General features: G+C 38.3%; 2 protein-coding genes across 2 annotated transcripts in view; one reads left to right on the plus strand and one right to left on the minus strand.

Moving 5' to 3' along the window:
* The window catches only part of LOC126474824 (uncharacterized), a 30,774-nt gene extending 19,237 nt beyond the window's left edge, over positions 1-11,537 (minus strand). Inside the window, exon 1 of the mRNA XM_050102299.1 lies at positions 11,438-11,537. Coding sequence (XP_049958256.1) covers positions 11,438-11,537 — 100 coding nt within the window. The remainder of the gene's footprint in view (positions 1-11,437) is intronic.
* A 1,677-nt stretch (positions 11,538-13,214) lies between these two features.
* The window catches only part of LOC126473531 (G patch domain-containing protein 1 homolog), a 42,856-nt gene continuing 34,181 nt past the window's right edge, over positions 13,215-21,889 (plus strand). Inside the window, exons 1-2 of the mRNA XM_050100642.1 lie at positions 13,215-13,354; positions 13,835-14,049. Coding sequence (XP_049956599.1) covers positions 13,294-13,354; positions 13,835-14,049 — 276 coding nt within the window. The 5' untranslated portion in view covers positions 13,215-13,293. The remainder of the gene's footprint in view (positions 13,355-13,834; positions 14,050-21,889) is intronic.

A 21,889-nucleotide genomic window follows, 5' to 3' on the forward strand; every position in this document is an offset into this window, starting at 1 on the left:
ACCAGTGGCGCCTAATGACAGAGGATTGACACGGCGACTGATTGGTGCTGTGTTTAGTGAATATCGAAAATAAACAACATTTTAATAGCTTGATATAAAATGGATGCTAATACGTTCAATTTACTTAAATCATATTTTGTAATACAATATGTAAAAAATTACAAATTTGAGTATTAGCTTTTGAACATAGGTAGTTTATAAAGTTCATTGTTCTTACGCTAAAGTGACATAATTAAACAGCAGTGTTTCAAACAAAATAGTTTCTACAGCTGACATGTTTTTGCTCAGATACCTTGATATATATGCAAATCAAAGAAAAAATTACAAACTTTCTACACACATTTTATGTATGTTCACTGACCACTGTAATCGTTTGGGTTTATCACACTTGAAACACTTGCATGCCATCATTCTGTTCAGTGTGTATGGACGATAAAGACAGTTTTTTTCCTTTTCTAACTTGTCGTTTCTTTTCTGTGGGATCACCATCTCTTTGCTCTTCACCAAAATGTTTGCAGCAGTTTTCCTGCTGAAGTCATACGGTAAGTTTGGAATCTGGACCTCTCTCTGCATATGTACTCTGGTTAAGCTCCTTCCTATGCTCTCCATGAACTCAAATCTTGACGTTGTACATTTATGTATATACATAAAATAGATATTTGTGCAGCTCACTGATGTTAGAAAGTTAAATACTGCTAGTGGCCATCTCCTTGTTCCGCAGTTAGCTCAGTAGTTGCTCCACTTCATGCGTAGTGTGGCTGCACCAGATTTTGTGGAATTATAGAAACCGATAATTTCTGGTTCTTTGCTTTTTTCATTCGTATATGCAGAGAGGTGCGATGAAGAAGGCACTATAACTGCCTTAGATATTTTAACAAAAGGCGATGATGTTAATATGCTTGCTAAAACGTTAAATACTAGAGCTTGCTTCTTTTTTTGATTGGTAAGAAACTCTTTTGGAAATTATCTTTTGTCGGATTTTAGAGTTGCTGTGTATGTCAACTTGTCTTTCAGCAGCACCTTCCACAGTTCAGAGGAGGAAAACCAGTTCTCTGCTGTGATGTTCCTGTTTGTTCCATATACAGTACACATTTGAAAAGACAATTAACAAACTGTGTTGAATTTGGAACTTTTTCCCTTGCTCAGACACTGTTGCTTCATCACAGTAAGTTTTCCCATCAAGAGCTGCAAAGGGACATAGAACTATCAAATCAATCAGTTCCTCAATTTCAGTTATGTCAATATACCTATAACTAGAGGAGGAAGGATTCTGTAATGTATCACTTATAACTTGCTGTTTTGAGTTGGTATTTGCTACAATCTCATAAAAAGTCTCAGTATTGAGAAACAAACGCCATATTTCTTCTGGGTCTGGATTATTATCTAATGCCTAACCATGTAAGAAATATAACTTTCATTAAATTTTTGTGTGGTGTCTTAGTACCACAATTCAGCACTCTGAAACACCAAATGAAACAGTTCCTCTTCTCACAACAAGCTGTGTCGGTTTTGGAGTCATCATTTCTCTAATCTGAACAGAGTCAATACTACATTGTTCATTCTCAGATATACTGAGAATACAATTCATTTCTATTTCAAACTCACTGTTATGTTCAGAATCTTTTACATGATCTTCATCTGGAACATACATATCGTCTGAACAATGGTCATCATCACTCTAGTCAAACTTCTCTAAAGCCAGCTGCTCCTTTGTGAAACATGATGAATCCCTTCTTTAGTAGTCATACATAAATAATGGGACGTTCAAAAGCTTACACTTAATATCAGGTAATGCCTATCTTTGTCTCTTTTACACATTTTCGCCTTCTAAGGGTGTGTAGGTCATTCTATGCACTACAATTTCGTTTGACGATTTTACACAATCAGAAATACACTCCTGGAAATTGAAATAAGAACACCGTGAATTCATTGTCCCAGGAAGGGGAAACTTTATTGACACATTCCTGGGGTCAGATACATCACATGATCACACTGACAGAACCACAGGCACATAGACACAGGCAACAGAGCATGCACAACGTCGGCACTACTACAGTGTATATCCACCTTTCGCAGCAATGCAGGCTGCTATTCTCCCATGGAGACGATCGTAGAGATGCTGGATGTAGTCCTGTGGAATGGCTTGCCATGCCATGTCCACCTGGCGCCTCAGTTGGACCAGCGTTCGTGCTGGACGTGCAGACCGCGTGAGACGACGCTTCATCCAGTCCCAAACATGCTCAATGGGGGACAGATCCGGAGATCTTGCTGGCCAGGGTAGTTGACTTACACCTTCTAGAGCACGTTGGGTGGCACGGGATACATGCGCACGTGCATTGTGCTGTTGGAACAGCAAGTTCCCTTGCCGGTCTAGGAATGGTAGAACGATGGGTTCGATGACGGTTTGGATGTACCGTGCACTATTCAGTGTCCCCTCGACGATCACCAGTGGTGTATGGCCAGTGTAGGAGATCGCTCCCCACACCATGATGCCGGGTGTTGGCCCTGTGTGCCTCGGTCGTATGCAGTCCTGATTGTGGCGCTCACCTGCACGGCGCCAAACACGCATACGACCATCATTGGCACCAAGGCAGAAGCGACTCTCATCGCTGAAGACGACACGTCTCCATTCGTCCCTCCATTCACGCCTGTCGCGACACCACTGGAGGCGGGCTGCACGATGTTGGGGCGTGAGCGGAAGACGGCCTAACGGTGTGCGGGACCGTAGCCCAGCTTCATGGAGACGGTTGCGAATGGTCCTCGCCGATACCCCAGGAGCAACAGTGTCCCTAATTTGCTGGGAAGTGGCGGTGTGGTCCCCTACGGCACTGCGTAGGATCCTACGGTCTTGGCGTGCATCCGTGCGTCGCTGCGGTCCGGTCCCAGGTCGACGGGCACGTGCACCTTCCGCCGACCACTGGCGACAACATCGATGTACTGTGGAGACCTCACGCCCCACGTGTTGAGCAATTCGGCGGTACGTCCACCCGGCCTCCCGCATGCCCACTATACGCCCTCGCTCAAAGTCCGTCAACTGCACATACGGTTCACGTCCACGCTGTCGCGGCATGCTACCAGTGTTAAAGACTGCGATGGAGCTCCGTATGCCACGGCAAACTGGCTGACACTGACGGCGGCGGTGCACAAATGCTGCGCAGCTAGCGCCATTCGACGGCCAACACCGCGGTTCCTGGTGTGTCCGCTGTGCCGTGCGTGTGATCATTGCTTGTACAGCCCTCTCGCAGTGTCCGGAGCAAGTATGGTGGGTCTAACACACCGGTGTCAATGTGTTCTTTTTTCCATTTCCAGGAGTGTATATGAGGGTTGGAACTTAAATGGTGGCAACTATTTATTCACAACCGATATAAAAGTTACATGTTTGCACCTGTTACTGTCCTTCAAAGTAGTCTCCAGGGTTGTGTAGGACCCATTGCCAGCAATGTGGAAGGCGTAGTATACCGTTAGCAGAAACTGTTCTGTTGATGGTGAGAATGGAGTGGTCAAAAGTTATAGTGATTTTCGTGTACGACTGTGATGGTGTTATCCTAAAGCATTACGTTCCTCCACGGCAGATCGTCAATGCACAGTATTACTGTTCGTTTTTGGAGCATCACCTGTGACCAGCTTTGCGAAAGAAGCGGCGACACTTTCTGTGCAACCCACCCATCGTTTTGCACGACAATTTGCGGGCGCATATAGCACAAGCTGTGGCTGCTCTGTTCGGTCGATGGGACTGTGAAGTACTGTACCATCCACCGTACTCCCCAAACTTAGGTCCTTAAGACTCTGATTTGATTCCGAAGATGAAGGAACCACATTGTGACATTTGCTCCAGAACTGTTCCAGAGATTCGACATGCAGTAGGCATCAACAGAACAGGCTCTGTTAACGGTATACTATGCCTTCCACATCGCTGGCAATGGGTTCTACACAACGCTGCTGACTACTCTGAAGGACAGTAACAGGTGCAAACATGTAACTCTTTTGTATCAGTTGTGAATAAATAGTTGCCACTATTTAAGTTCCAACCCTCCTATATTTCAGCCATGATTTTAACTTACTATTATAATCACTAGTGCACAAAGTTTGAGCTATTATTCCCGTAAAAATGAATTTTAACAACAAATGGGTTATAGATTTAAATCATAATTTTATATGTAACAAAACAATATTCCAGTGCATTATGAAATTAAATGTTTAATTCACTTTGACAAACAAAATAAACGTAATGCTATTTTGTCAAAAAGCGACATTTTGAGCTCATGACTGTGTACAAAATACAGGTTGACTCTCACACAGAAGATAACAGCAATCAACCACATTTTACAGTGCTATTTATTTATTTAAATATCGCCATTACCGGTTTTGAACCGTGACAGTTAGTCAGACAGTTAGTTCACTTTTTACATTACCTTTCGCCTTTTGTTTTCCCAACTGCTAAAACTTCCTTGGAGTGGTGGTACTGATGAAAAATCCGCGACATTATGTCCCAGTGCAGACCGCTTATGATCTTGCAGCGGCGAAAATTCTATGATGCACTTTTTTGGATGTGTATGTATGCACATAACGTAAAGCACCACACACACACTAAGAAATTTAAAACCTGTCTGTTCAAAACTGGGAATTGCGATATTTCAATAAATAAATAGCATTGTAAAAAGGGACTGGTTTCTGTTATCTTCTATGCAAGAGTCAACATATAAATGCTTATTAAGCAGAATGCTTCATCACAATTCTAGTTCACTGTCCTTCAATGACAAATAGATTACTGTATTTGCATTTATTTTTCTTTCTGTGAGTAAGGATTTCAGAATTCTCACTTCAAGGGCCATACTAGACTTAACATCAAGTGATTATCAAGCGACCACTGATGTCTCAAGAGAATACTGCACAAACAAAATCTTATTTAAGCATTTACTCATAACCTCACCAGTCATTAAATTAGTGGAATTCTGTGGACATACATATTGCACAAAAGTATCATATATAACACTGACATAATCATATTCTCTTGTTGAATAAAGGTCAAGCATCAATTCAGAGGCCTCTAAGCTGAGTCACATTTTGTAAGAACAACAGAAAATATTGTCTTTGCAAACTGATGTGACAACTCTTCATTTACACTGGATATACTGTAGTACTCCCCATGTATGTAGTCCATCTTCTGTAAGGTCTTTATCACATGATTCAAATAACTATTTCACTATTTGAGGCAAAACTGATGACTGCTGAAGAAGCTTGATGTCGTCTGTCCTTTGCATATTTACATCACTAACACTGTACAATTTTCTGTTGATATGAACAACAGTCATGAAATGGTCTATTTAGATTGATTGGGGGAGGGATGTCTCTTGGGAACACTAAGAAACAAACAAATGCATAAAATCAGCATTAAATGTCCAAGTTTTATGTGCTAAATTATTATTGCTTTCCAGAGTGGTAGTTCCTAAAATAAAGAAGACTCTTCCAATATAACAGTTAGCACAGAGCAGAATAATCACATACGCACAAGAAAGAATTCTTATGTTGAAAATTTTCAATTGGTAATTTTTCGCTAGACGCAACCTGCATTCACTGAACTATCTCAAACGTAAACGTTTAAGTGAAATATAGAGTGCATAGACAACTGCTGTGACACCAGCTGCCATCCGCAAAGGAAAATGGGTTGAACATCAATTTCTATCAAATAAATAGCATCATTCATTGAAACACTACAGTTATTCACGAAAAATTTAGTCCCACTTACATTCTGCATGTAGAACAGAAACAATGAAAAATATAAGACTCTGATGTGAACACATGACAATGACAAATTGAGTTTTGCGGAAACAGTTTGAACATATTGTGCTGTATTTGAGTGGTGTGTTATATTTCATCGCAGTGCTTGCATCCACAAGATTTCCCTTCCACTGTCCTACAGGAACCTACATGTTATAAACATAAAAGTCAGTGAGGAAAACATCGAAACTAATAGTCAATATTCAAACCAAAAATATTATTTTAGCTTAATCATTTACCTGTAGAAAATAACAGCAAACTTTCTGGTTCCCTTTGTACATGCATAGCTAACAAGAGTAACCATTTTTACACAAATTTACATTTGTATTTTGATGAATGACACAACAATACATATATGCTACTCACAATGTTTTACTCTCAAAGATATGGTTGAGTGCATAAGTCATTGGCTTCACCTTTGTGGTGTTAGGGCATCTCCACAGATTCTAACCTCCTTGAGTTGGATCATGGACTTTTGTTTAAGAAACAGTTATGGTTGGAACTACAAATATAACAATTACCAATGCAATAAACTCCTTGTAATTAAAACAGTTTGTTTTATTTACGTTTGTAAACATGGACAATGACATGATATTATAGTTACCATGTTAATTTCGTTCCCTGATTCATGTGCACTATATCGCTTGTCAAAGCTGAAGACAGATAGGCCAGGTTTCCACATGCAACAAAAGTGACACCAAAGAAAATGGCATGACAGCTGATATGGTACTCGACTTTTGCCGAGCACCTTGTTCAATTGCCTCATGCTCCCAATCCACCAACTAACACAGAGCTATTAAATTGAGAAGTTAAAGGCACTAGGCTTGACATCCTTGAGCAGACGCAAATCTTTAAAGACATGATGTTCGATAACGAAAACTTACTTAATGACCAGCTACAATTGAGAAATACGAACTTTTTCGAAGGTTTCCAACCTTTACTTCACCGGCCCTGATGTTACTGTGCCTTGCAGTTGGCGACATCTTACTCCACTTTCTTTCATTGAATACTAATATGCTGTTCACACCACTTCTTAGCTGCCAAGTAAGTTTACTGGTACACCTTTCTTTCTCGTAACTCTAATCATGAGGTTAAAATGTGAGTATATGGTATGACCCATTTACAATTTATGGCATACAAATATCTTTAAGCTCCAAATATGAGGCAGTAGTTTTCTCCTACGACCTACCATAATTTATAAAGCACACCGTTTTTTCTCTTAACTATCTATGTGTGGGTAAAACTGGGGGTACACAGTACAAAGTTGCTTACAAAACCCATCTACATCTACATGCATACTCCGCAATCCACCATACGGTGCATGGCGGAGGGTACCTCGTACCACAATTAGCATCTTCTCTCCCTGTTCCACTCCCAAACAGAACGAGGGAAAAACGACCGCCTATATGCCTCTGTACGAGACCTAATCTCTCTTATCTTATCTTTGTGGTCTTTCCACGAAATGTAAGTTGGCAGCAGTAAAATTGTACTGCAGTCAGCCTCAAATGCTGGTTCTCTAAATTTCCTCAGTAGTGATTCACGAAAGGAACGCCTCCTTTCCTCTAGAGACTCCCACCCGAGTTCCTGAAGCATTTCCATAACACTTGTGTGATGATCAAACCTACCAGTAACAAATCTAGCAGCCCGCCTCTGAATTGCTTCTATGTCCTCCCTCAATCCGACCTGATAGGGATCCCAAACGCTCGAGCAGTTCTCAAGAATAGGTCATATTAGTGTTTTATAAGCGGTCTCCTTTACAGATGAACCACATCTTCCCAAAATTCTACCAATGAACTGAAGACGACTATCCGCCTTCCCCACAACTGCCATTACATGCTTGTCCCACTTCATATCGCTCTGCAATGTTACGCCCAAATACTTAATCGACGTGACTGTGTCAAGCGCTACACTACTAATGGAATAGTCAAACATTACAGGATTCTTTTTCCTATTCATCTGCATTAATTTACATTTATCTATATTTAGAGTTAGCTGCCATTATTTACACCAATCACAAATCCTGTCCAAGCCATCTTGTATCTTCCTACAGTCACTCAACGACGACACCTTCCTGTACGCCACAGCATCATCAGCAAACAGCCGCACATTGCTATCCACCCTATCCAAAAGATCATTTAATGTAGATAGAAAACAACAGCGGACCTACCATACTTCCCTGGGGCACTCCAGATGATACCCTCACCTCCGATGAACACTCAACATCGAGGACAACGTACTGGGTAGCTCAGTTGGTAGGGCACTTGCCCACGAAAGGCAAAGGTCCCGAGTTCGAGTCTCAGTCTGGCACACAATTTTAATCTGCCAGGTATTTTCTGGTTTTTCGTTAATCAGTGTTAGACCTGGACACTAACCTAATATTTAAGTACAAAATATTTAGGCACTGCTGCCTTTCTTTCTCCCAACCATTATGTTTTACTAAGAACATGTAATTCGACAAAATATACGTGCATGTACATTGTTCCATTGCATTTCTGGCGTTATACGCCAAATTTATAAAAAGGACCCTGGAAACCTAACACTTAGCTTTTTTTGTACCATGATTAATGTGTTACATCATGTTAAGTTACTTCCTGTATGTTCTGTTGGGCTTACCTGGTTTCTACTACCCTAAGCAATTTTCGTTAATGCTATCTTCACTACTGCTACTAATGCTATGTTAATTCAAATTCATGTGCATTTAAGTTTTTAGGTGCTGTTGCCTTTATTGATGCTTAGTCATACTGATGTACTCTCCACGATATTACAGATAAATCCTGTAAATAGCCACAAAATGGCTCTGAGCACTATGGGACTTAACATCTTAGGTCATCAGTCCCCTAGAACTTAGAACTACTTAAACCTAACTAACCTAAGGACATCACACACATCCATTCCCGAGGCAGGATTCGAACCTGCGACCGTAGCAGCCCCGCGGTTCCGGACTGCAGCGCTAGAACTAGCCACACATACGTTTATTAATGAACCAGGTAAAGTCTGAGTAATGCATTCAAAATTGAGAAATAGTGTCTCCGAGTAATAGCTAGTGTTTCTTACGGGCTCTGAATCATTTATAGGGGTATTGTTCTCCTCAGAAGTAAGTTCTTTTACATATTACAAGATTAAAAGTTTTAATAGTTATATTAATCCAATCCGTAATGTAAAGGTAGCTACTGTTATGTATCTATATTTCCACACATGCGTGCACATGACCATCAGCAAAGTTTGGTACACAGCTGATCACCACGTTTAGTTCCGGCACAGCTCTCGTGGCCTAGTGACCTCGTCCACACAGTGGGGCATGCTGTTTCTTTTCAGCCCAAGTAATGTAGATTTATGACTAGTTACTACCGTGCTACAGTTTTATACTTGACATGGCGAAACTTTGGCATGCAATAGTTTAGTGTCACTGGCTTGTGAAAAAGACCAAATAGTTTTAGCTGAAATCTGGGTAAAGATTGGTTTCTATTTGCAACTGAGGCTGACGTGTTACATGTTCAAGTTTTTGGTGCATCTTTACAATAAGACTATTAATATTCAGATGCAGAAACCATTAACATGAGCACTCACAGATTGAAACTCTGGTGCAAGTTTTATTTCACTCGCATTTGGGAGTGAATAATTGCAGTGAAAAAATACATTATGCCATGACTAATTTGATGACAAATTGGCCCCACAATGTTTTACACATAAACATTTTGCATTTGTTCCATATGCCATAGCACCCATAGAACACAAAGATAAAAATGTTTCTGCCAGGCTGCATATGAGCTCATTTGAAACAAAGCACTCCTATTGGCTCTTTATTTTACTTTTTATTTTTCACATCTAGTTCCGTATGATCAAATTGAGGAGAAAATTTCCAAGGGCATGGAACGTGTCAGTGCATGAAATTACAACATAAAAGTAATAACAGATAAAATAAAATGTTTATGAATCCAAAGAAGACAAGCCATAAGTTTCTGTAAACCCATTCACCAATGTAACACAGGAATCAGCTTAATTTTTCAAGGAACTCTTCGACAGAATAGGAGTGACCCATGAGGAAAGTCTTCAGCTTCAATTTAATAGTGTGTGGATTACTTCTAAGATTTTTTAATTCTTGTGGTAGTTTATTGAAAATGGATGCAGTAGTATACTGCACAACTTTCTGCACAAGAGAAAAGGAAGTGCAATCCAAATGCAGATTGGATTTCTGCCTAGTACTAACTGAGGGAAAGTTGCTAATTCTTGGGAATAAGCTGATATTATTTACAAGACACATCAGTAAATTATATATATATATATATATATATATATATATATATATATATATATATATATATATATTGAGAGGCCAATGTCAGAATTCCCAGATTAATGAACAGGGGTCGACAAGTGGTTCGAAAACTTAAACCAATTATTGCACAAAATGCCCGTCACTGAGCCAAAAATATCCTATGAGAATGGGAAGAGTTACCTCAAAATACAATACCATACGTCAAAAGCAAATGAAAATAAGCAAGGTAGGCTACTTTTTGTGTTGAACACTCACTTACTTCAAATACCATTCCAGTAGTAAAAATGGCAGCATTAAGTCTTTTAACAAGATCCTGAATTTGGCTTTCCATGACAGTTTACTACCTATCTGACCACCATTAAATCTGAATCGTTCAGTTTCACTAATCATATGCCTGTTTGGTGAAATTGAAACGTTGGGTTTTGTTAAATTATGTGTTAGAAAATGTAAAAATGGAGTCTTACTGTGATTAAGTATTAATTTATTTTCTACAAGTCATGAACTTATGCCATGAACTGCAGTATTTGAAACAGTGCCAATGTTGCATTCATCTTGCTACCCTGTATTGCTATTGGTTATTCTCGTTTCAGCTGAATTGTCCCTAATGGTAAGTGTTCGTCTTGCTTCTGATGCAAATCGTGGGTTGCGGAAGGAAAGTGGTGTCCCGAAGTTACAGCGACTGTTATCTATCTGTCATGGCTAAAACAGGCATCACTCTAGTGGCAGCACATAATTTCGGTGCCGCCACTCGAATGGCGGCCAAGTCGCATCAGTTTTGTTGCGTATGTGCATGTGATAACACGGCTATAGTATCGCAGTTTCTTCACTGCCCCCTTTGTTTGGTGCCTTATAATATGGAATAGTAAAATAAAATATTCTACAATTAACCTTAAATGGAAAGATACAAAATGATAAAGTTCTCATATGTGGTCTTGTAATATATATCAACTATAGATACTAGAAGACAAGACAACAAATGACTGATAAAAATATGAGTATTTTTACACATTGCCAATATAAACCTCAAAATGAAACGTAATATGGTATCGAACTGATCTATGTTCCAAATTAAAAAGTCACTTAAGACAAATTGAAACATCAAATCACAAATCAAAGCAAAACTACGCACATATATGAGGCACTTACAGAGGGAAATGTCATGTGGACTACTCACCCTTGTGTAGATAACCAGGCTTTCGGTTCGAAACTATAGACTAGTTTTTGCCAAAATTATGCTTAGATCACAGGCCAGCCACATGGCGTACAACTGCAGTTCTATTATAGTATGTCATATGGAATTGAATGGTGGCACTCTTCTATATCGATGTCGTCACTATCGGCACTACAATGAGTATGAAAGATATTCTGTTTTGATATGCTTACCTACAGGAGACGTTAAATTGTTGATGTAGCATTTGATGGTAAATTCTCGCTTATTAAACTCGTAATTGAGTTCTTTCAAAAGATCATCTACTTCAGACATTTTTCTTGGATACTAAAATGCATGGAATTGGGAGATAAGAAGATAATAACACTTGCAAAAATTACAATATATTTCCAAAATAAATAAAAAAATACTAAGATTTTATTCCCTTTTAAAAATACAGAGGTTATAAAAAGTTTTATTTCGTTTCTATGGATACTGTTATACTTCTTATGTTTAAAACTATGTTTACAGCATGGTTTCCCATATCTCTGGTACAGAAGTTCATATAGTCGTCTGTTATTGTATAAGAATGTCAGAATAACATTATGAATTCTTAGTCTGAGTTATCTGTCACTTGTTTCCTAATACGTGCTGTGACCAATTCTCATGTAGCGGAAACAGATTTAAATTCTTAAGCAACTTGTTTTATGAGGAGTATAGTTTCATACATTTCTCAGGAAATGAGAACATGAAGTTCTGTGGTGGAAAAGCGTATAGGGTAATGTGACAAATAAATTGTCTAAAGTTTAAGTAGTAAGGCGTATGTAAAGATAACACTAAAACTGTTTCATAATATTCCCGTGCGCTCCTGGGTCTTCGCAAATGATGTTTTCTGCGGAAAACTACAATAAAACATTCGATAGTTAATGGTTTAGCACGATCATTTGTAAATAAGAAGCACAGAATCATTCCACAGTTGCTTGTAGGAATAACAGTCCAAACAAAGAACCAATATTGTCATTAGAATTAAAAATTGCTATACATTTTCGGCTTATTTCGGGACATAATCGCCAATTTGTCGTATATTAACAAAAACTATGCTACTGGTTAACGTCTATTAAGTTGCAAGGCGATGACACCTTTGCATTTGCGTACTACTGAAAGGACCCAGAAACATTTGTTTGTATTTGAGTTTATACATGATTGTCATTTTGAACTAAAGTCGAACATAAACTGAAGACCGTATGTTGTGCTTCACAGCATCAGTTTTCAATGACGATCTTCTAATGCCACCTTATGAATCTTTTCCATTGGTGCCCTTATAATTTTTGTACAAAAACGTCACATCTGATTATCTACATTGTCCACGACTTTGATTAAACCAGATATAGGACATAACAATGAAACATTGGGTACTGAATCGAGAGAATCACAGATTATTCTGTGACGCAGTGTCCAGAACTATTTTTCCCTAAGTGTTGCACACTGGTTTAAGACTTCTGAAGTAATTATCACTGTATTGGTCATTTTATAACGTTTGATTGTCGTCAAACTGCATCGGTAATGCCATGAGAACTTTTATTGCCGATATTCCTTGATTTGTCTCGCACTGTCATCCTCATTTTAGTTCCCATCTCGCTGTATCCATTTCTCCCTTACATTTTCTGCAGGTCAACTTACATTATTTTGTGCGATTCTCTCAATGTAAGCAGTATATTTTCAACGTATTTCTGAAATTTCATTATCTTAACAAGAAACAGAAGATGTAAATAAGAAATTTTAAAACTCAAGTTCCTAGTGAAGAGCATCAAGCGTGTTAGCGTACTAAGGAAAAAAAAACAATAAGGAAACTGCCAGCATACTTAACTTATAAGCAACATTAAAATTAGAATAAGTGAAAAGCAGTGACAGTGTCATCTCACGAGCTCACAATCTTGCTACAAAACAAGAACTGCTTTTAGGTTCTGCGAAGTTACTTACGGAGTTTCTGCGACAGCGTATCCAGAGATGGTAATAAAGCATGTTGTGCGTGCTTGATTTGTTGACAAACAGATTACTAGTGAAGTAATGTAAATTTCGGGATTTTTGAATAATGTCTGATTCAGATGAGGACTACGTTGAATATGGAACTCCTCTAGACCCTTTAGATGAAGGTTCGTTGCAAACTGTTGTCCTCCTTTTGGTAGTGCTTGTATTAGGATCACTGTTACGATGTGGTTTAAAAGAAACCAAATGTTTTATATGCTGTCACGCCAACTTTCCTCTGTTAAATCAAAGATATGAGAAGGAGTACATAGTGAAACAAACAACACATTATGAAGACTGAGATTCAGATATGACTACTCATTCTAGATGATTTATTTACAAGTAGTTATCGAAGTCTCCTGTTGGACGAATGTCATTTCATATATAGAAACATAAATTCTGTTTGTTGCAGAAAATACTGTTTGTGTATATATTGCCAAACCAATTATTTTAAATTTGTACGTAATAAAAGCTCTAGTGTTATTGACTGTCTAGCAGGCTATTCTTCCCAGCTGTCCAATGTGAATATTGATTGTCACATCAGTTGTCATAGGTCCTTCCTCATACCACGAATACTACTGTAACCTTGTGCATTACTCAAATTTTAGATGCTGTTCCCAAGAAAAAGCCATTCAGGCTGGAAGAAATTGTTGCTAGGAATAGCAAACAGAGGTTTCATGGAGCTTTTACTGGAGGTTTTTCTGCTGGTTTCTTTAATACTGTTGGCTCATTGGAAGGATGGACACCATCAACCTTCAAGTCCTCTCGATCAGACAAGGCAGAGAGAAAGATTCAGAAACCAGAAGACTTTATGGATGATGAGGTAAATATAGACTTTAAATTTTACCATGTTTATCAGTGAGCTGAGATTTGTTGTTGGAGTATATACATAAATAAATTTCAAATATTGTAAACTAAGACACAGAAAAATGTAATGAAGACTACTGGTGCTCCCTTTATCAGAGATGAAATTTTGAACTCCCGTGAAAACAGAAAAATGAGAGCCGTAGAAGTGATTTCTAAAGCAATTCACCGATCAATGTAAAAATACATGATTATAAAATTTTAAATGATGGACCCATTTTCAAAACTTCGTGTTTATTCGAGTACAAACCCAAAATGAACAAGCTTTATATCAATGAAAAGAGGAAGTTTCGATTATTTTTTTCATAATGTTTGCTCTAAATTTAATAATTTGTAATTAATTAGTGTTTAACAATTTGAGCCTGTGTAAGTTATAATTGGTAGGGCTTGTACAGAAAATGCCGTCTCAGAACTGTCCATACAGATGGTCAGGTTATTCCGAGTTCTCGACTGGCTCTATTGGTGGACTTACTTTGACTGTGCACAAAACTTTCTTGAGTATGTTGAACATCATCCTCTAACACATGTGATCTTTAAATTGCTTAAACCAACGGCTAATGCTTTTGCGAGTTGATGGTAGCATACCAAATTTGGTATGAAATGCCTGCTGCGCTGCAATTTGCGACTCACTCTTTGCAAATTTGAGAACACAGAAAACCTTGTGCCCACAGTCTCCATCTCACTCACAACTGACAGTGAAGCGGAATAACGGCCCTATTGCCGCTTGAACTCTACCAGCTGCTTTGAAACCATCACTGCCCACCGAAAACTTTGAAGCTTTCTCTCTTCGTTGGTATAAAGCTTGTTCAGTTTGGATTTGTACTTAAATACATACAAATTTTTGAAAATGAGTCCATCATTTAGAACAACCCTGTTTTCTTAGAATACTGCTGGAAGGTATTTTATGAACAGTCTTCCTTATCAATGCAAATTATTGTGTTCCATAAGAAAATATATGTTCTGTCCCTCTCCCAATTTTGTCAGAATTTGATGTACAAGTGTGGTTGATTGTGGTCACAGAATTTCAGAGTTACTTCATTTGGAGTACAGAATTAGTTAGTTGTAGCTGATAATTCATTCAGTTTTTTTTAAAAGAAGATAAGCACCAGTGGTTCAGTTGTTTGAACTGTTAACGTGTGTTATTAAAAATATGAATTAAAAGAATTGTTGACGGGGCACTACTGTAAGAAACCATTACTCTAAAAGATGAAGTAAAAAGGTTAAGAGAACTAGTTGTCACAATAATTTACATTATGTACTGCTTAGAAAGACTCATCAGCTCTTTGACTCCCTACATACATTACAAGTATTGTAACTGAAGATGTGCAGCTACATAGTGAGGATCAAAAGGAGAGTTACTGGTGCAAGCTGCCATTCATACAAATTTAAACCCTTGGTTAAATCCTTAGTTTTTGAAGTTTCTAAAAATTCCAAAGAAAGAGGAAGGGGCACTGAGCTGAAGAAAAGATTGCTCCATGTCCTACATCAGGAAGGAAGCAGGGTATAGGCAATGACTTTGAAGCAATAATATACCAACAGTAAAGATACAAATTTGTAAAGAGCTACTAACATTAAACTGGCTGTAATTAATGAGGTAAATATTGATTCACACACTTCAGGTATCATAATAGTGACGTGAGAGAATGATGGCCAGTCACAATTTTTTCAAATTAGCATATATTTTTTCATGGCTGGTTTCAGACATGTTCTTTTGGAGTTTTACAGTCTTTAAACTAACACATAACATATTTAACTCTTTTACTTTTTATTCAGTTAAACTTATTGAAAAGAAAAAATCAGAATAGTATAATCCTGACCTACGAAATTCGATAATAAAAAAAGAATAAAAAGAGTAATGATAATACATTGCATATTTATTATGTATTCATCCACAGACCACCTGTTACAGTTGTATTGGACATGCCAGAAAGAAGCAGAAGTAATATAAACATATGAAAGTTTTACAAAATAGGATGGAAAAGGTGAGGATAGATTGGGAAATCGGCCATGGCCTAATGAAAGGAACCATCCCAGCATTCACCTTTACGACAAGGAAAACCCAAATCAAGATGACTGGACAGGGAAATAGGGAATAAACCCTGGTCCTCCTGAGTGTGAGTCCAGTACATTAAGGGGGGTAGGACGTCAAACGGGCCGACTTCGAGCAGGAGAGTCACCACAGGACATTTTAATTTCTGCTGTCTATACTTTTACAAATAAATTCATAAGACTTTGTCACCACGACCAGGAAGGATTGAGGACTCACACTCATCGGAGTGAAAGTTCAAAAATGTAGCAAAATACCTTTTTTTACGTGTGAAATTTCTTTTTTTTTTACTGGCTGCATTTGTTGCTATAGGTACACTTTTCTTCCTAAGTGAGAGAGATTCTTCGATGAATTTTTCATAGCATGCAAACAGTAGTTACAGGTGTATGAAACTCTAGAATTTTCCAAACCTATTAAAAAACTGTGGAAAAAATTGAGATAATTAACTATAAAACTTAAGTTTTTTATAAACATGAAGTTTAAAATGTAACAGTTCGTTCATTTTTTCATAAATTAAATAACTTCTAGAGTTCCATACACCTGTAACTATGGTTTGTATGCTGTGCAAAATTCATCAAACAGGCTCTCTTACTTATGAAGAAAAGTGTACCTATAGCAACAAATGCAGCCAGCAGCAAATGAAAAAGCGATGAAATTTCACATGTAAAAGAATGTGTTTTGTTATGTTTTTGAGCTTCCACTGATATGAGCATGAATCCTGAATTCTTCCTGGTCATGCTGTCAAAGTCTTATGAATTTATTTGTAAAAGTATAGACAGTGGAAATTAAAATGTCCTGTGGTGCCTCTCCTGCTCCAAGTCGGTCTGTTTGATGTCCTAACCCCCCACCCCTTAAGACTGGGTATCCCACCTTGCTTGGTACATGATTGGAAGGGAAATAACAAAACACATTATCTACATTGTGAGTGCAATATGCATTATAAGTAAATAAATGAAAAGAAATTTTGAAAGTATAAACACATGAACAAATTAAAAAACACTGCATAAATGTGCAACATGCACAGTAAGACAGTCAATGATGTAGGTAACACATGAAACTTTTAATAACACCCCTAAAAAAGTAAATGTTTTATACTATTGCCAAAAGGTATGAAGCATGAGCACACAAAAACCTGCCTACACTACAACCATTGCAATTAAGTTAGCACCAGATCCTTCCTCAGCAGAAGTGTGTTGCACCACATCTGAAGCAGAGAAAACAGAAGACCAACAGCAGAAACATTCTTCCACCTTGACAAACACAGCACTGATTGGTCGATTTATTTGAGGGAGTGGCCCAAACAGTGAGGTCATCCGTCCCATTGCCTTAGGGAAGGAAGTCAGCTTTGCCCTTTCAAAGGAGTCATCCTGGCATTTTCCTGAAGCAGTTTAGGGATATCATGGAAAACCTAAATCAGGATAGCCAGACATGGGTTTGAATTGTCATCCTTTCTGAATGTGAGTCCAGTGTACTAATCACTACACTACCTTGCTCAGTACATCACTGATGGTACATCAGTTAATAGAATCAAAAGAACCCAGCAATGACTGAAGGCCTAGTAATCCTATGAGGTAACATATTCATTTACATTGCAGAAAGACTTCTCGCAAGAAATGATTTTAACTCTGATCTAAACACCATTTTCTTCTCCAATCTCTGTATGTATATTGGGAGTGCGTTATAAAAAGACACGAAAGTGGCTCACATATCTTTGAGTGCAGGTTGGTCTAGCTAGTTCCATGTGGAGGGAGCCACATTTGCGAGTATTATAGATGTGGTAGTTGGAGTTGGTTAGCAGGTCACCAAGTCTAGCTTTTGTAATCAACATACATTTGTACATAGATTCTATAAAAAGTGGTGGGAGCACATTTATAATTCATACCAGTCTTTATTGACAAATGTTCACCCTATTACATGCCTTTAGTATAATCACCCCACATCTCGAGCACCTCCTCCCCCACAGATGGAAGGTGTCGTACACTTGTCAATGCATCTATCTGTGTCAATGATTGTTCTTTGGCATGGATGATGTTGTCTCTTGTGATGCAGCATATGCCATGAAGAGATTCCTTCATTTTGGCGTGTAGGTCATAACTGCACTGACTCATATCAGGTGAATACGGTGGATGTTCCAGTATCTCCCAGCCTCACATACACAGGAGCTCCTGCACAGGATTTACCATATGGCATTGTGCATTGTCATGAAGGATGATTGTATGCGTTTCACTGGCAATTCATGTATAGGAAGTGGCAAGGAGCTTAACTGTCGTGTTGACCATGGGTGGATGTCCCGAACAGGGCTGATCTTGAATGAAATCCCTGCCATCCCAAAACACTTTCACCCATCTAGCCACTGTACAGTGTGACAATGCTGCATCTCATCAAGCCTCACATAATCTCTGAAAATGTTGTGCACTCCAATGACATGCCACTTGTCTTGATCCATGCATGTTGTTCGTGTTTCTGAAACATTCTGTTAGGGCACTTGAACTGGCCTCCCACCCTGTCACACGGTACCCACTGCAACTGACTGAAACACAACCGTTGCCACTCACTGCACCATTTCAGCTGACCTTCTGCTATCAGATACAGAGAGTGTGCATGCCCTGGGATGTACATCTTCATGTTACAGCAGTGTTGGCACTAATATATTGTTGCCCTAATATATTTATGCGAAGAGAACAGTAAGAAATACAACTTTGTAAATAGGGGGCTTGCAATAAGCTCTAGCCAAATTGTGTGGCAAGTTTTGAATAGCTCTTTACGGTAATGTAAAAATTTCACTTATGTGATTAATAATTTTACCCCAGAAAACTGTTCCATAAGCTACAAGGGACTGGAAGTAACCAAAATAAGCCTTTCTGTCAACATCTGGGAGCAAACTTTAGAAATAATACTCAGAGCAAAACATGCAGAACTGAGTTTCTGAGAGGCATTAGATACATGGTCTTTCCAGTTTAAGTCATTCTCAACATGCATTTCTTAAAGTTTTGTGCAACGTATCTCTTCTAACTCATCTCTACCCAGTACCAGATGGAGATCTTTGTTTTGACTCTTCTTCCCAAATTGTATATAAAGTTAGTTTTCTTCACATTTAGGGCAGCCTATTGGTAATGAACCATTAATGTAAGGACTTTATCAATTGTAGTGGATAGAGATTCCTTAACATCACTCACTATTACACTAATGTCATCTGCAAACAACATGATCTTGGGGGCAGCATCTGAGGTTTGTTTATCATTTATAGTTTAGGTACTGAAGGGGGCCTAACACACTACCCTGGAGTAAACCTATTTTGATTTTCCTTGCATCAGATACTAATGTGATTTTATGATTAGTGTGAGCTGACTTGAGCTCCACAACCTGTAATATCTTTATGAAATATGATTGAATCCACTTGTGTTCTATAGCTTTTATCTCCACAGCATCCAACTTACCTAAAAGCATTTCATGAGTAACTGCATCAAAAGCATTATAAAGGTCTAAATTAACTCTAACACTCTCATTCTTATCCAAATTACTATTTCATCAGTGTAATCATTTACTGCTGTCCTGTTCTTCCAGTTTGAAAGTCATGCTGCTTACTATCCAGTAGGCTGTGCTTGTATATGTATTTGGCAATTCATTGTTTCATTAATCTCTCAGTTACTTTGGAAAGTGCCAAGAGGAGTGTAATAGGATGGTAATTCTCAGCTTTATGCCTTTTTCCACACTTAGTCTGCAGCTCATGGTCTAGTGGCTAGCGTTGTTGCCTCTGGATCACAGGATCCTGGCTTCAATTCCCGGCTGGGTCAGGGATTTTCTTCGCCTGGGGGCTGGGTGTTTGTATTGGTGTCATCATTTCATCATTTGGGAAAAGTGGCAAGACTGGACATTGCAAAGATTGGGAATTTGTACGGGTGTTGATAGTCATGTAGTTGAGCATCCCACAAACCAAATACCATCAGCATCATCATTTTTCCACACTTGAATAAAGGTATCACTTTCGATATTTTTAATCTTTTGGGGAAGACACCCTCAGTGTATGATAAATTAACATGAGACAAGGACTTCGCAATTTGTGAAGCAGTATGGATTATAAGTGACACTGTTGCATCATCTACACCAGCTGACATTTTGCATTTGAGACCTTTAATCACCTTTACAACTTCATGCTCATTAGATGGATCTAACCTCATGCTGTATACTTCTGTGTAAAACCTAAGTTTAACCTTATTACTGAAATTTAAGCTAAGTTTTTGGGAAGCATTTATAAACCAATCATTTATGTAATTTGGCAGGCCATTTTTGCCACTATTGATCATAAGCATTTATAAGAGTAATTTCCTGCTGTTCATCTATCTTCCCTGTCCACTTTTTACAGTATCCCACACAGATTTTGATTTGTTACCTGACATTCTTATTATGTAATCATTTCTAAGCAGCTTTGCCTTTGCATTTACCTATCTATATATCTTCTTATAGGCCTTGACATATTCTATAAACTGAGAATCTGTGGGTGTTCTTATTTTAGAACTGATACCAGAGAAGGAAAGTTGCTACTCACCATGTAGCGGAGATGCTGAGTCGTAATAGGCACAATAAAAAGATTCACATACTCATAGCCTTCAGCCATTAAGGCCTTTGTCAGCAGTAGACAGACATACACACACACACGCACACACACACACACACACACACACACACACACACACACACACACTCACACTCACACTCACACAAACGCAACTTGCACACATGTCGTCAGTCTCAGAGAGCTGAAACTAGTTACTGTTTAAATTACATGTCTTTAACAGTTAAATTGATCTAAAGTATGCCTACAGATAACAGAAGATTAGTGAGAGAAACATTATGTTGCAATTTTTAATGTAATTTCAATTTGTTTTCAGTTTACAATTTTTCAAATTGAGCTTACCCATTGTACAATGCTATGATGTGAGGTATACATATAGGTCGTTATAACATTTTGTCTGCAGACGGGTGTGCATTTTATCGAGAACTTTAAAATTTCTCTGAAACTGTTTATACAAAATAAATTATTCATTTGCAAAATCTAGTAATGATAATTGCAGTTTTTTCTCATTATCTTGCATCCTATACACTTCCTTGTGGACATCACTGTACACAAAGTTAGGGGTACAAGGGCCCCACGCGATTTGAGGCGCCATGTCTCAAACTGCGCGGCCGCTCCAGCCGGAGGTTCGAGTCCTCTTTTGGCCATGGGTGTGCGTATTGTTCTTAGCATAAGTTAGTTTAAGAGGTGTGTAAGTCTAAGGACCAATGACCTCAACAGCTTGGTCCCTTAGAAATTCACACACATTTGAACATTTTAGTAGAAGGGCAGAGAGAGCTTTATAACACAAAATACAAATAGAGTATAGAGGGTAAAAACACTGCAGAAAGATCCAGGAAATAAAGAGTTAAGAAAGTTACATGAATTAAGACCATGTACATGATGAGAATAATACACTAGTTGAAGTACTGTAATACATCTGTGGAATTTGGAGTAATTTTTGGTTGGAAGGGCATCCAAATGATCTGATTAATGAAGTAACTTTAGGCCCCTCTGTCCCACAGCAGATCCATCAGTAACACATTTTATGTTATCTCTGCAAATAGTTTGTAATTGTCCACTTTGCCTAATGGGCACTGTTCATATACCAGTACAGATTGCTGCACAAAACTTACAAGTCAGTTGTGCCATCTCACGTATTATCTTTTCTTGTACTATGTAGGTATGTTGCACCAGTGA

Source organism: Schistocerca serialis, chromosome 4 (assembly GCF_023864345.2).
Source record: "Schistocerca serialis cubense isolate TAMUIC-IGC-003099 chromosome 4, iqSchSeri2.2, whole genome shotgun sequence".
In the NCBI taxonomy this organism is placed as follows: domain Eukaryota; kingdom Metazoa; phylum Arthropoda; class Insecta; order Orthoptera; family Acrididae; genus Schistocerca; species Schistocerca serialis.